Here is a 16,125-nt window from a genome sequence, read left to right as displayed (position 1 = left end):
TTTTTTTTAAACGTTTATTTATTTTTGGGACAGAGAGAGACAGAGCATGAACGGGGGAGGGGCAGAGAGAGAGGGAGACACAGCATCGGAAACAGGCTCCAGGCTCTGAGCCATCAGCCCAGAGCCCGACGCGGGGCTCGAACTCACGGACCGCGAGATCGTGACCTGGCTGAAGTCGGACGCTCAACCGACTGCGCCACCCAGGCGCCCCTGAAATTAGTTTGATTCCTTCTATTCCTTCTTTTTTAAACAGAATGGGAAAGTGTTCACATTTGGAGACAATAGCTGTGGACAGCTGGGACACAGCCCCACTGCTGAGAAGACAGGTCCACAACTCATGGAAGGAATTGAAGGCCTAGTTTCACAGATAGACTGCGGAAGGTAATAGGCTAGTTTTTTGTTTGTTTGTTTTTAGTGTGAGTAGAATGTGTTATATTTTATGATTTAGAAATGACTCCTCAGCAATGTTTCAAAACTTAAAACACAAAATATGTAACTACTATTTTTCTAGATCATTTTCCTTTCTGAAAATTTACTTCTTTTAAATATAGTTTAAGTTTTCTATTTTTTCTTCTTTATTCCAGACATTTCATTTATTTAATAAGAATTTATTGGAAGTCTACTGTGTATAGACCACCTTATTAGGTGCTGAGGGTTGGCAAGAGGGTTTAAAATAAAAACAGTGGTACTTGCCTACTTGAGTTGATAAAGCAAAATTAAAGTATTCTCACACAAATACAAGATAATACATATTTACATATGCATTCAGAGTTTTGCATAACCTAATTATGAGGACACTGAATATTATCTACCCAATTTATAAATAACAAAGCTTACATTTATTTAAAAAAAATTTTTTTAACGTTTTTATTTATTTTTGAGACAGAGAGACAGAGCATGAACAGGGGAGGGGCAGAGAGAGAGAGGGAGACACAGAATCCGAAGCAGGCTCCAGGCTCTGATCTGTCAGCACAGAGCCCGATGCGGGGCTTGCACTCACAGACCAGCTCATGGCCTGAGCTGAAGTCGGAGGCTCAACCGACTGAGCCACCCAGGAGCCCTACAAAGCTTACATTTAAAACACAAATGAAGGAGAACTTGGGTGGCTCAGTTAAGCATCTGACTGGCTCAAGTCATGATCTCTCGGTCCATGTGTTCAACCCCCACATCAAGCTCTGTGCTTGACAGCTCAGGGCCTGGAGCCTGCTTTGGATTCTGTGTCTCCCTCTCGATCTCCCCCTCCTCAACTCACACTCTATCTTTCTCTCTCTCTTAAAAGTAAATAAACATTAAAAAAAATAATAAAACAAATGATAGGGGCATCTGGGTGGCTCAGGTCAAGATCTCACAGTTTGTGAGTTCCAGCCCTGCATCAGGCTCTTGGACTCTCAGCTGTCAGCAAGGTGCCTGCTTCAGATTCTTTGTCCTCTCTTTCTCTGTCCCTCCCCCGCTGGTGTGCATGCACCAACAAGGCTCTCTCTCTCTCAAAAATAAACCTTAAAAAATAATAAAAATAAAAAAATAAAACACAAATGATAGAAACCATAGTAAAGACTTATCAATAATATTCTATCTTTAAGGTTACTAAAAAGTTAATATTCAGGGAGGGCTTCTGGGAAGATGGCAGCGTAGGACGACGCTGGGCTCACCACGTCCTGCTGATCAGATTCCACCCACACCTGCCTAAATAACCCAGAAAATCGCCAGAAGACTAGCAGAATGGATTCTCCGGAGCCAAGCGTAGACAAGAGGCCTATGGAAGAGGGTAGGAAGGGCAGAGAGGCCGTACACACAACCCAGACAGGCGGCAGGGAGCTGGGGCAGAGGCGCAGCCCGCCTGCCAAGCAGAGGCCCCGAGTCTGGCTGGCAAAAGCGGAGGGGCCGGCCGGAGTGTGTTCTGACAGCAAGCGGGACTTAACATCTGGAGTGTTATAAGTTAACAGATCTTCTCAGTGAGCGGGAGGGCTGGAGGACAACGGGAAGGAGAGTTGTTGAGCCCCGGACAACAGAGCGCAGCTTGGCGGGGAACAAAGGTGCTCGCCAGCGCCATCTCCGTTGCCCATCCCCTAGCCGAAACCACAAAGGGAACCAGTTCCTGTCAGGGAACTTGCTTGCACCGCGCAAACACCCAACGCTGTGCTTCTGCGGATCCATCGGACCCATCCCTCCGGAGGCGGGTCTGACTCCCTCCCGGTGCCACAGGGCCCCTCCCGAAGCAGATCTCTGAAGGAAAAGAGAGCTGAGCCTGCCTCTCCCGCCCCTGTGCACCTTGTGGATCCACCGCAGCTGATATGCCAGATCCCCAGCACCACAAGCCTAGCAGTGTGCAAGTAGCCCAGACGGGCCATGACACCCCACAGTGAATCCTACCCCTAGGAGAGGGGAAGAGAAGGTACACACCAGTCTGTGGTCCCAGCGGTGGGCTGGGGGCAGACATCAGGTCTGACTGCGGCCCCGCCCACCAAAGCAAGTTATTCCAGACAGCAAACGGGAAGTGCCCTGCAGTTCCCCACCACTCCAGGTACTATCCAAGATGATGAAACGGAAGAATTCCCCTCAGAAAAACATCCAGAAAATAATGACAGCTAACAAACTGATCAAAAATGATTTAAACAATATAACAGTAAGTGAATTTAGAATAATAGTCATAAAATTAATCGCTGGGCTTGAAAACAGTATAAAGGACAGCAGAGAATCTATTGCTACAGAGATCAAGGGACTAAGGAACAGCCAGGAGGAGCTAAAAATGCTATTAATGAGCTGCAAAATAAAATGGAGATGACCACAGCTCGGATTGAAGAGGCAGATGAGAGAATAGGTGAACTAGAAGACAAAATTATGGAAAAAGAGGAAGCTGAGAAGAAGAGAGATAAAAAAATCCAGGAGTATGAGGGGAAAATTAGAGAACTAAGTGATGCACTAAAGAGAAATAATCTACGCATAATTGGTATTCCAGAGAAGGAAGAGAAAGGGAAAGGTGCTAAAAGTGTACTTGAAGAAATAATAGCTGAGAACTTCCCGGATCTGGGGAAGGAAAAAGGCATTGAAATCCAAGAGGCACAGAGAACTCCCTTCAGACATAACTTGAATTGATCTTCTGCATGACATATCATAGTGAAACTGGCAAAATACAAGGATAAAAAGAAAATTCTGAAAGCAGCTAGGTTTAAACGTGCTCTAACATATAAAGGGAAATCGATAAGACTAGCGATGGATCTCTCTACTGAAACTTGGCAGGCCAGAAAGGAATGGCAGGAAATCTTCATTGTGATGAACAGAAAAAATATGCAGCCGAGAATCCTCTACCCAGCAAATCTGTCATTTAGAATAGAAGGAGAGATAAACGTCTTCCCAAACAAACAAAAACTGAAGGAATTCGTCACCACTAAACCGGCACTACAAGAGATCCTAAGGGGGATCCTGGGAGACAAAGTACCAGAGACATCACTACAAGCATGAAACCTACAGACATCACAATGACTCAAACCCATATCTTTCTATAATAACACTGAATGTAAATGGACTAAATGCACCAACCAAAAGACATAGGGTATCAGAATGGATAAAAAAAACAAGACCCATCTATTTGCTGTCTACAAGAGACTCATTTTAGACCTGAGGACACCTTCAGATTGAAAGTGAGGGGATGGAGAACTATTTATCATGCTATTCGAAGTCAAAAGAAAGCTGGAGTAGCCATACTTATATCAGACACACTAGACTTTAAATTAAAGGCTGTAACAAGAGATAAAGAAGGGCATTATATAATAATTGCAGGGTCTATCCATCAAGAAGAACTAACAATTATAAATGTCTGTGCATCGAATACGGGAGCCCCCAAATATATAAAACAATTACAAACATAAGCAACCTTATTGACAAGAATGTGGTAACTGCAGGGGACTTTAATACCCCACTTACAACAATGGATAAATCATCTAGACACATGGTCAATAAAGAAACAAAGGCCCTGGGGCGCCTGGGTGGCGCAGTCGGTTAAGCGTCTGACTTCAGCCAGGTCACGATCTCGCGGTCTGTGAGTTCGAGCCCCGCGTCGGGCTCTGGGCTGATGGCTCAGAGCCTGGAGCCTGTTTCCGATTCTGTGTCTCCCTCTCTCTCTCTGCCCCTCCCCCATTCATGCTCTGTCTCTCTCTGTCCCCAAAATAAATAAACGTTGAAAAAAAAATTTTTAAAAAAAGAAACAAAGGCCCTGAATGATACATTGGATCAGATGGACTTGACAGATATATTTAGACCTCTGCATCCCAAAGCAACAGAATATACTTTCTTCTCGAGTGCACATGGAACATTCTCCAAGATAGATCACATACTGGGTCACAAAACAGCCCTTCATAAGTATACAAGAATTGAGATCATACCATGCATACTTTCGGACCACAATGCTATGAAGCTTGAAATCAACCACAGGAAAAAGTCTGGAAAACCTCCAAAAGCATGGAGGTTAAAGAACACCCTACTAAAGAATGAATGGGTCAACCAGGCAATTAGAGAAGAAATTAAAAAATATATGGAAACAAACGAAAATGAAAATACAACAATCCAAATGCTTTGGGATGCAACGAAGGCAGTCCTGAGAGGAAAATACATTGCAGTCCAGGTCTATCTCAAGAAACAAGAAAAATCCCAAATACAAAATCTAACAGCACACCTAAAGGAAATAGAAGCAGAGCAGCAAAGACACCCCCAAACCCAGCAGAAGAAGGGAAATAATAAAGAACAGAGCAGAAATAAACAATATAGAATCTAAAAAAACTATAGAGCAGATCAATGAAACCAAGAGTTGGTTTTTTGAAAAAATAAACAAAATTGACAAACCTCTAGCCAGGCTTCTCAAAAAGAAAAGGGAGATGGCCCAAATAGATAAAATCATGAATGAAAATGGAATTACAACCAATCCCTCAGAAATACAAGCAATTATCAGGGAATACTATGAAAAATTATATGCCAACAAATTGGACAACCTGGAAGAAATGGACAAATTCCTAAACACCCACACTTCCAAAACTCAAACAGGAGGAAATAGAAAGCTTGAACAGACCCATAACCAGCGAAGAAATTGAATCAGTTATTCAAAATCTCCCAACAAATAAGAGTCCAGGACCAGATGGCTTCCCTGAGGAATTCTACCAGACGTTTAAAGCAGAGATAATACCTATCCTTCTCAAGCTATTCCAAAAAATAGAAAGGGAAGGAAAACTTCCAGACTCATTCTATGAAGCCAGTATTACTTTGATTCCTAAACCAGACAGAAACCCAGTAAAAAAAGAGAACTAGAGGCCAATATCCATGATGAATATGGATGCAAAAATTCTCAATAAGATACTAGCAAATCGAATTCAACAGCTTATAAAAAGAATTATCCGCCATGATCAAGTGGGATTCATTCCTGGGCTGCAGGGCTGGTTCAACATCTGCAAATCAATCAACATGATACATCACATTAATAAAAGAAAAGATAAGAACCATATGATCCTGTCAATCGATGCAGAAAAGGCATTTGACAAAATTCAGCAACCTTTCTTAATAAAAACCCTCGAGAAAGTCGGGATAGAAGGAACATACTTAAAGATCATAAAAGCCATTTATGAAAAGCCCACAGCTAACATCATCCTCAATGAGGAAGAACTGAGAGCTTTTTCCCTGAGATCAGGAACACGACAGGGATGTCCACTCTCACTGCTGTTGTTTAACATAGTGTTGGAAGTTCTAGCATCAGCAATCAGACAACAAAAGGAAATGAAAGGCCTCAAAATTGGCAAAGATGAAGTCAAGCTTTCACTTTTTGCAGATGACATGATATTATACATGGAAAATCCGATAGACTCCACCAAAAGTCTGCTAGAACTGATACATGAATTCAGCAAAGTTGCAGGATACAAAATCAATGTACAGAAATCAGTTGCATTCTTATACACTAATAATGAAGCAACAGAAAGACAAAGAAACTGATCCCATTCACAATTGCACCAAGAAGCATAAAATACCTAGGAATAAATCTAACCAAAGATGTACAAGATCTGTATGCTGAAAACTATAGAAAGCTTATGAACGAAATTGAAGAAGATATAAGGAAATGAAAAAACATTCCGTGCTCATGGATTGGAAGAATAAATATTGTTAAAATGTCAATACTACCCAAAGCTATCTACACATTCAATGCAATCCCAATCAAAATTGCACCAGCATTCTTCTCAAAGCTAGAACAAGCAATCCTAAAATTCATATGGAACCACAAAAGGCCCCGAATAGCCGAAGTAATTTTGAAGAAGACCAAAGCAGGAGGCATCACAATCCCAGACTTTAGCTGTACTTTAGCTCTACTACAAAGCTGTAATCATCAAGACAGCATGGTATTGACACAAAAACAGACACATAGACAAATGGAATACAATAGAAACCCCAGAACTAGACCCACAAATGTATGGCTAAATAATCTTTGACAAAGCAGGAAAGAATATCCAATGGAAAAAAGACAGTCTCTTTAACAAATGGTGCTGGGAGAACTGGACAGCAGCATGCAGAAGAATGAAACTAGACCACTTTCTTACACCATTCACAAAAATAAACTCAAAATGGATAAAGGACCTGAATGTGAGACAGGAAACCATCAAAACACTAGAGGAGAAAGCAGGAAAAGACCTCTCTGACCTCAGCCGCAGCAATTTCTTACTTGACACATCTCCAAAGGCAAGGGAATTAAAAGCAAAATGAACTATTGGGACCTCATGAAGATAAAAAGCTTCTGCACAGCAAAGGAAACAGTCAACAAAACTAATGGGAATGGGAAAAGATATTTGCAAATGACATCTCGGAAAGGGCTAGTGTCCAAAATTTATAAAGAGCTCACCAAACTCCACACCCAAAAAACAATAATCCAGTGAAGAAATGGGCAGAAAACATGAATAGACACTTCTCTAAAAAAGACATCCAGGGGCGCCTGGGTGGCGCAGTCGGTTAAGCGTCCGACTTCAGCCAGGTCACGATCTCGCGGTCCGGGAGTTCGAGCCCCGCGTCGGGCTCTGGGCTGATGGCTCAGAGCCTGGAGCCTGTTTCCGATTCTGTGTCTCTCTCTCTCTCTGCCCCTCCCCCGTTCATGCTCTGTCTCTCTCTGTCCCAAAAATAAAAAAAATAATAAAAAAAAAAAAAAAAAAAAAAAACGTTGAAAAAAAAAAAGACATCCAGATGATCAACAGGCACATGAAAAGATGCTCAATGTCGCTCCTCATCAGGGAAATACAAATCAAAACCACACTCAGATATCACCTCACGCCAGTCAGAGTGGCCAAAATGAACAAATCAGGAGACTATAGATGCTGGCGAGGATGTGGAGAAACAGGAACCCTCTTGCATTGTTGGTGGGAATGCAAACTGGTGCAGCCGCTCTGGAAAACAGTGTGGGGAGTTTCCTCAAAAAGTTAAAAATATACCTACCCTATGACCCAGCAGTAGCACTGCTAGGAATTTACCCAAGGGATACAGGAGTACTGATGCATAGGGGCATTGTACCCCAATATTTATAGCAGCACTCTCAACGATAGCCAAATTGTGGAAAAAGCCTAAATGTCCATCAACTGATGAATGCATAAAGAAATTGTGGTTTATATACACAATGGAGTACTGAGTGGCAATGAGAAAGAATGAAATATGGCCCTTTGTAGCAACGTGGATGGAACTGGAGAGTGTGATGTTAAGTGAAATAAGCCATACAGAGAAGGACAGATACCATACGTTTTCACTCTTATGTGGATGCTGAGAAACTTAACAGAAACCATGGGGGACGGGAAGGAAAAAAAGAAAAAAGAGGTTAGAGTGGGAGACAGCCAAAGCATAAGAAACTCTTAAAAACTGAGAACAAACTGAAGGTTGATGGGGGGTGGGAGGGAGGGGAGGGGAGGTGATGGGCATTGAAGAGGGCATCTTTTGGGATGAGCACTGGGTGTTGTATGGAAACCAATTTGACAATAAATTTCATGTATTAAAAAAAATAAATGCGTTACTATGCAAAAAAAAAAAGTTAATATTCACCTACCATTTGTTTAACCACATCATTTGGTACCCTCTCACCCTGACATTATAATAAGGGATCTGAGTACTTAGTAGATAAACCTGTTATTTTGTATTAGGAGACATCATCTTTCTCAAAAAGTGAGTACCTTGGTCTTCATTATATTCTCTCTCTTGCAGTTACCATACCCTTGCGTATGTCTACACCACAGGCCAGGTGGTATCTTTTGGTCGCGGACCAAGTTGCAAAAGCTGCTCAAATCATCCGGAGCCTCTGACAGAGAACACTGACGTTACCTGCCTGATTTCTGCTGAGAGTAAAAGTGGTTCCACTAAGTCATGATTTTGTTTTAATTGATGCCACTGGAGGAGAAATATTATTTATCTTCCTTTCACAGGAGTACATAGACCTCTGGTTCTTTTAGTACTGCTACTTTTAATTAAGACAATATGCAGTTTTTCTTATGTAATGATTCCTGGAGTATTTAGTAATTTTTTTCTGAAGATTAAGGTAATACAAAAAAGATCCCAAGTTGATGAATTATCAGAAAGATATACTTTTATATATTTAATCAAACCTCTTCTAGGGGCGCTGGGTTGGCTCAGAGGAGCATGTGACTCTTGATCTCGGTGTTGTGAGTTCAGGCCCCACCTTTGGTGTAGAGATTACTTTAAAAAATAAAATCTTGGGGCGCCTGGGTGGCGCAGTCGGTTAAGCGTCCGACTTCAGCCAGGTCACGATCTCGCGGTCCGTGAGTTCGAGCCCCGCGTCAGGCTCTGGGCTGATGGCTCGGAGCCTGGAGCCTGTTTCCGATTCTGTGTCTCCCTCTCTCTCTGCCCCTCCCCCGTTCATGCTCTGTCTCTTTCTGTCCCAAAAATAAATAAAAACGTTGAAAAAAAAATTAAAAAAAAATAAATAAAATTTTTAAAAAAGTACATCTAAAGCACATCACCTTGGTTTCATTAAGCAAGTGCATGAAAAATTAAATTTTAAGCTAAGTGTGTATGCAACATGTAGGCTGATCAAAATAAATCGTTTATGGTGCTTGTTAAAATTCATTTAGAAGAATACTAATTGCCAATAAATAAGTAAATTTAGCTTGGTAATATATCAGGTTTTTTTTAAGGCTATTTTTTCAAAGTAGTTTTAGGTTTATAACAAAGGATTTATTTTTTACTTCTAAAAACAATAAACATGGATTTATGACTTTCTTTTAGGACTTGTGGATGTTCAAGTCAAGCACATTTTTGCTGGAACACATGCCAATTTTGTGACAACTTACAAGGTATCTATTACACTTTCTGTTTCTTTTAAAAATCATTGTTTTCCTCTAGATTTCAAACCAGTATTTGAAACATTGTATCATTTGTGTATATTCAAATTTTTTACTAAAATAATAAGATCCTCTGTTAGAATGCTTCTTAAAAAATCTGTAATTTTCACTTCCTCATTTGGCTTCCTGAGAGATGAGACCCCCAAATCTAAATTCATTGTTTTTACACTGTTTATTATTAAGTAATATTAATGATAATATTAAGAGCAGTGATTAATATTAATTGATTAGTGTTAATTGTAGCCCTCATGCATGAAGGACCAATCAAAATACTCCAAGTCAATCAACACATTTAATCCTCATGTCAATTCCAATTGGTATTATTTCCCCCATTTTATATAGGAAAGAACTAAGTCTCAGAGAAGTGGACTCACCCAAAGTTGCACTGCTAAGTGGCAGAGCTGAATCCAGGCAATCCAGCTCCAAAGCTTAAACCATTACCCACCGTACCATAGTACCCTCCCAGTTGGTGACAGAGAGGATTTTATCATATTTCCGGGTGAAATGCTTGTATGGAGGTGGAAGTATACAGATGTACCTCATTATATTGGCACTTTGCTTTAGTGCGTTTTTTTACAAACTGAAGGTTTGTGGCAATGCTATATTGAAGAAGTTTATGGGCACCATTTTTCCAACAGCATTTGCTCACTTCTTGTCTCTGTGTCACATTTTGGTAATTCTTGCAGTATTTCAAACTTTTCCATTTTTACTATATATGTTATGGTGATCTGTGATCAGTGATTTTTGATGTTACTGTTGACATTGTTTGGGGATGCCATGAACCATTCCCCTCTAGGGTGGCAAACTGAAAGGTGTGTGTTCTGGCTGTTTCACCAACTGGCTGTTCCCCTGTCTCTCTCCCTCTCCTTGGGCCTTCCTGTTTATTCTCTGAAACAAAACAATATTGAAATTTGGCCAGTTAATAACCCTACAATAGCTTCTAAATGTTCTGGTGAAAGGAAGAGTCACATGTCATTTTAAATAAATAAGAAGCCAGAAATTATAAACTTAGTGAGGAAGACCCATCGAAAGCTGAGACAGGCTGAAAACCACATCAAACCTAGCTAAGCTGTGAATGCAAAGGAAAAGTTCTTGAAGGAAATAAAAAGTGCTACATCAGTGAACACACAAATGATAAGAAAGTGAAACAGCCTTACTTCTAATATGGAGAAAGTTTTAGTGGTCTGGATAGAAGATCAAACATTCCCTTAATACCAAAGCCTGATCCAAGGCAAGGCCCTAACTCTCCTCAATTTTATGAAGGATGAGAGAGGTGAGGAAGCTGCAGTACAGAAGTTTGAAACTAGCAGAGTTTGGTTTGTGAGGTTCAAGTAAAGAAGCCATCTCCATAACATCAGAGTGCAAGGTGAAGCAGCAAGTGCTGCAGCAAGTTACCCAGAAGATCTAGTTAAGATGATTAATGAAGGTGGCTACACTAACCAACAGGTTTTCAATGCAGATGAAACAGCTTTCCATTGGAAGAAGATGCCATGTAGGACTTTCATAGCTAGAGAGAAGTCACTGCCTACCTTCAAAGCTTCAAAGGATAGCCTGACTATCTTGTTAGGGGCTAATGCAGCTGCTGACTTTAAGTAGAAGCCAGTGTTCATTTACCATCCTGAAAATCCTAGGGCCCTTAAGAATTGTGCTTTATCTAATCTTCTTGTTCTCTATGAATGGAACAACAAAGCCTAGGTGACAGCACCTCTTTATAACATGGTTTATAGAATATTTTTTTTTTTTTTTTTAAATTTTTTTTTTTTTCCAACGTTTATTTATTTTTGGGACAGAGAGAGACAGAGCATGAACGGGGGAGGGGCAGAGAGAGAGGGAGACACAGAATCGGAAACAGGCTCCAGGCTCTGAGCCATCAGCCCAGAGCCCGACGCGGGGCTCGAACTCCCGGACTGCGAGATCGTGACCTGGCTGAAGTCGGACGCTTAACCGACTGCGCCACCCAGGCGCCCCGGTTTATAGAATATTTTAAGGCCATTACTGAGATGTGCCAAAAAAATAAAAGTTTTCTTTCAAAATATTATTGCTCATAGACAGTACACCTGGTCATCCAGGAGTTCTGATGGAGATGTACAACCAGAATGATTGTTTTAATCCCTGTTAACATAACATCCATTCTGTAGTCCATGAATCAAGGAGTCATTTTGACTTTCAAGTCATATTATTTAAGAAATACATTTCATAAGGCTACAGCTGACGGTGCCTGGGTGGCTCAGTCAGTTAAGCATCTGACTTCAGCTCAGGTCATGATCTCACAGTTTGTGAGCTCGAGCCCTGCATCAGGTGAGCCTGAGTCCTGCTTTGGGTGAGCCCTGCTTCTGTCTCTCCCTCTTTGCCCCTTGCTCACTTGCGCCCTCTCTCTTAAAGAAAAAAAAAAAGGCTACAGCTGTCATTGATAGTAATTCCTCTAATGGATCTGGGCGAGGTCAATTGAAAACCTTCTGGAAAAGATTCACCGTCCTAGATTCCATTAAGAACATTCATGATTCATGGGAAGAGTTTAAGATGTCAACATTAACAGGAGTTTGGAAGAAACTGGTTCCAGCCCTCATGGAGGACTTTGAGGGGTTCAAGACTTCAGTAGAGGAAGTAACTGCAGTGTGGAAACAGCAGGAGAACTAGAATCAGAAGTGGAGCCTGAAGATGTGAATGAATTGCTACAATCTCATGATAAAACTATGAATCGATGAGAAGTTGCTTTTTATGGATGAGTAAAGAAAATTGTTTCTTGAGATGGCATCTACTCCTGGTGAGGATGCTGTGAAGATTGTTGAAATGATGACAAAGGATCTAGATTTTTACATAAACTGAGTTGATAAAGCAGCAGCAAGGTTTGAGAGGATTGACTTCAATCTTGAAAGAAGCTCTGTAAAATGCTGCCAAACAGCATCACATGGTACAGAGAAATCGTAAAAGGAAGCACCCATTGATATGGCAAACTTCAGTGTTGTCTTATTTGAGGAAATTGCCACAGCTATCCCCAACCCTGACCACCAACATCAAGGCAAGATTACAACCTTCATCAGAAGAAATATTATGACTCACTGAGAGCTCAAAAGATGACTAGCAGTTCTTAGCAATGAAGTATTTTTTAACTGGGGTGCCTGGGGTGGCTCAATCGGTTAAGTGTCCAACTCTTGGTTTGGGCTCAGGTCATGATCTCACAGTTCACGGGATCGAGCCCTGCACTGGGCTTCGCACTGACAAGCAGAGCCTGCTTGGGATTTTCTCTCTCTCCCTCTCTCTCTGTCCCTCCCCTGCTTGCAATCTCTCTCTCAAAATAAACTTAAAAAAAAAAGATATATACATTATTTTTTTTAGACATGATGCTTTTTCACACTTCATAGGCTACAGTATTGTGTAAACATAATTTTTATATGCACTGGGAAGCCAAAAAATTCATTTGACTCACTTTATTGCAATATTCACTTTATTGTGGTAGTCTTGAACTGAACCCTCAGTATCTTTAAGGTATGCTGTATGTAGTTATTTTCCTAACTTGTACTTTTTTTTTTTTTAACTATCAGGAATGTTTTAACCATGACATCCATACAGATTCTTACTATATTCTCTGGGACAGAAAACGATCAGAGGCAAAGGTTTCTGTGCTGCTGGGTTGGTTGGGTTGTACTTGTCTGTTCTGTTACAGCCATGCAGCCAACCAGCAGCTGCCTGCTGTGTCTCAGGCTCTGGTTTTGGTGCTTGGGATAAAAGTGAATAATACAGGCAAGGTTGCTCTCATTCATGGCATTTGGATTCTACAGGGAAGGGCAGACAATAAATATGTAAATACAAAATAAGTAACATTGTGTTAGAGAGTCATAAGTGCTCTGAAGCAAACAAAGCAGGTCGTGGGAGACTGATGAAGTGGGCTTCTTTAGAAATGTCAATTAGGGGGGCGCCTGGGTGGCTCAGTCGGTTAAGCATCCGACTTCGGCTCAGGTCATGATCTTACGGTCTGTGAGTTCGAGCCCCGCGTTGGGCTCTGTGCTGACTGCTCAGAGCCTGGAGCCTGTTTCAGATTCTGTGTCTCCCTCTTTCTCTGACCCTCCCCCGTTCATTCTGTCTCTCTCTGTCTCAAAAATAAATAAACTTAAAAAAAAAAAAAAGAAAGAAATATCAGTTAGGAAAGACCTCTCAGTGGCTGGGACATTAATTGGATACCTTAGATCCAAAGAAAGAGTGTTCCAGCCAGTGGGAACCACACATAGAGAGACCCTGTGGCAAGTATTTGTTTAGCATGTGCGGACAGAGAGAGGGCCAGAAGGGCAGAGCACATAGGAAAGGGTGAAGAGTTATATGGGATGGAGGCAGGTAGGTGAGATGTGGTCAGTGTGAAATGTCCTTGAAGACGAGATCTGGTTGGATGTCCAAATCTGGAGCTCAGGGAGCATGTCAGCACTGGAATATAGACATGGTAGTTGTCCAAGTATAGACAGTACTTGAAGCTGAGGCCTGGAGGAAAGGTTACCTATTAAGAGAGTAAAAATGAGAAGAGAAAGGGGACAGAATCCAGCCGTGAAGGACTTCTCCATTTAGAGGTCTGACAATGAGGAGGTGCCAGAAGACAAAGTGAAAAGGGCCAGTTTCTGAGATGGGGGAAAACCAGGAGAGGGTGTGTCGTCAAGGCAAAGAGAAGAAGGTATTTCCAGAAAGAAGAAGTGGCTAATCCTGTCACATACTGCTGAGAGGTCAAGTAAGATGAGCACAGAGATTATTTTGGAGAATGATCCCATTCAAATGGAGAAAACGATGGTGCATGAGAAAGAATGGATAATTGCAGAAGCAATGTCCCTCAGTAGGAGAGAAGAGGCGGGATTCTGTCCACATAGAATGTAGGGGTGTGAACAGAAATATTTATTTTTTTCTAATAAGGAACAGTGGAGGTGGGGGGGGGGGAGAGGTGATGATGGAAAGGTGCCTGATGGCTTTAATTTCCTCAGTGACACACAAGGCACGGTCCTCATCTGGGAGTGAGTGGAAGAGAAGAGGAGTGTTAGAGGTTTGGGAATAAAAGGAAAGTGTGCAGTAGTTGTCTCAGAGAGTGAGAAAGCAAATGTTGTGGGAAATTACTAAACAGTGTTGGGTGCCCATTTGACATTTGTGGTAGTAGACTTCAAGCGAAATCAGTCAGCACAGTTGTGCAATTTTCTCCAGTGAATGGATTGGATTCGGTTTTGTTTGGATTCAATTTTGGAGTAATCCAGACTTGATTTTAACCACAGATGGAGTTTTACTAGGTAAGTACAATAGGAAAGTGACAGAGTAGGAAGTATTTGCAAGGGACTTATTATAGTGCTGACCATGGGCTCTAAGCTGGGTAAGGATGAGGCGGAGGATGAATAATGACCAAACAATAGGGTCAGTGGATTGGAGATCCTAATGGCCTCAAAGAATGTTTGAGTGGGTTCCACTCTAAAGCAAGTGGAAGTAAGTCTGCTCTGTCTGCTAACAAAACACCATAGACGAGGTGCCTTATGAACAGCAGAAACTTACTTCTCATAGTTCTGGAGTCTGGGAAGTCCAGGATCAAGGGGCTAGCATACTTGGTGTCTGATGAGGACCTGCTTCCTTGTTTGTGGAAGGCTATCTTCTTGCTGTGTCCTCATATAGCAGAAGGGGCAAGCGAGCTCTCTGGAGTCTCTTATAAGGGCTCTAGTCCCATTCATGAGAGCTCCATCCTCATGACCCATGCACCTCCCAAAGGCCCCAACTCTTTTTTTTTTTTTTTTTTTTTGAGAGAGAGAGAGAGAGAGAGAGCAAGGGAGGGGTAGAGAGAGCCGGAGAGAGAGGAGCCTGAGCAGGCTCTGCACTATCAGCACAGAGCCCAACGTGTGGCTTACTCCCACAAACTGTGAGATAATGACCTGAGCTGAAATCAAGAGTCAGATGCTTGACTGAGCCACCCAGGTGCCCCAAGCCTCCACCTGTTAATGCTGTCACACTGAGGGTTAAAATTTCAACATATGAATTTGGGGGGAACACATTCAGTCCATAACATTCTGTCCTCTCCCCCCAAAAAAATGTATGTCCTCTTGCATACAAAATACATGTATTCTGTTCCAGCATTCCCCAATGTCTTAACTCATTCCAGCATCAAAGAATGTTGGATTGAGAGTTTCACTCTAAAGTAAGAGAATCAGAAAAATGGTGCATGGTAACCAGAAGAGAATGTTTCTAATAGGAATTTTAGAAGGCGAAACAATTATTGATGATTACAAAGCATAGGGTATCACCTGTACCTAGGGCAGTGGTTTTCAACTAGGAATGATTTTGCCCCTGGAAACATCTGGCAATGTTTGGAGACATTTTAGGTTGTAGAAAGGATGCTGGGGTGGCTGCCACCAGCACCTTGTAGGTAGAGGCCAGGGCTGTTGCTAAACATCCTTCAATGCACAAGACCTTCACAACAAAGAATTATCTGACCAAAAATGTCAAAAGCATCCATATGAAACCCTAATCCAGGGTATGGGTGGTTGAAGTTGAGCAGAGGAAAGTGTGGAGATGAGATCAAGAATTGGGAGATCAGGGATGCCTGGGTGGCTCAGTCAGTTGAGTGCCCAACTCTTGATTTCAGCTCAGGTTGTGATCCCAGGATTGTGGGATGGAGTCCTGTGTTAGGCTCCTCACTGAGCATGGAGCCTGCTTGGGAGTCTCTCTCTCTCTCTCTCTCTCTCTCTCTGTGTCTCTGTGCCTGTCTCTCCAGCTCACACGTGCGCACGTTCTCTCTCTCTCTCTCTCTCTCTCTCTC

At 41.9% G+C, this 16,125-nt stretch overlaps 1 protein-coding gene across 2 annotated transcripts in view; it reads left to right on the top strand.

The window, feature by feature from the left end:
• HERC6 (HECT and RLD domain containing E3 ubiquitin protein ligase family member 6) overlaps positions 1-16,125 on the top strand; it is a 63,183-nt gene that overhangs the window by 12,018 nt on the left and 35,040 nt on the right. Inside the window, exons 6-8 of one of the 2 annotated variants that reach the window (XM_030313453.2) lie at positions 254-381; positions 8,206-8,342; positions 9,244-9,311. In XM_030313453.2, the coding sequence (XP_030169313.1) occupies positions 254-381; positions 8,206-8,342; positions 9,244-9,311 (333 nt within the window). Of the gene's footprint in view, positions 1-253; positions 382-8,205; positions 8,349-9,243; positions 9,312-16,125 lie in introns of both variants that reach the window. The other variant, XM_030313452.2, reaches the window with a different exon arrangement.

This window comes from Lynx canadensis, chromosome B1 (genome assembly GCF_007474595.2).
Source record: "Lynx canadensis isolate LIC74 chromosome B1, mLynCan4.pri.v2, whole genome shotgun sequence".
Classification (NCBI taxonomy): Eukaryota; Metazoa; Chordata; class Mammalia; order Carnivora; family Felidae; genus Lynx; species Lynx canadensis.
This window is presented reverse-complemented; position numbering and strand designations above follow the sequence as displayed.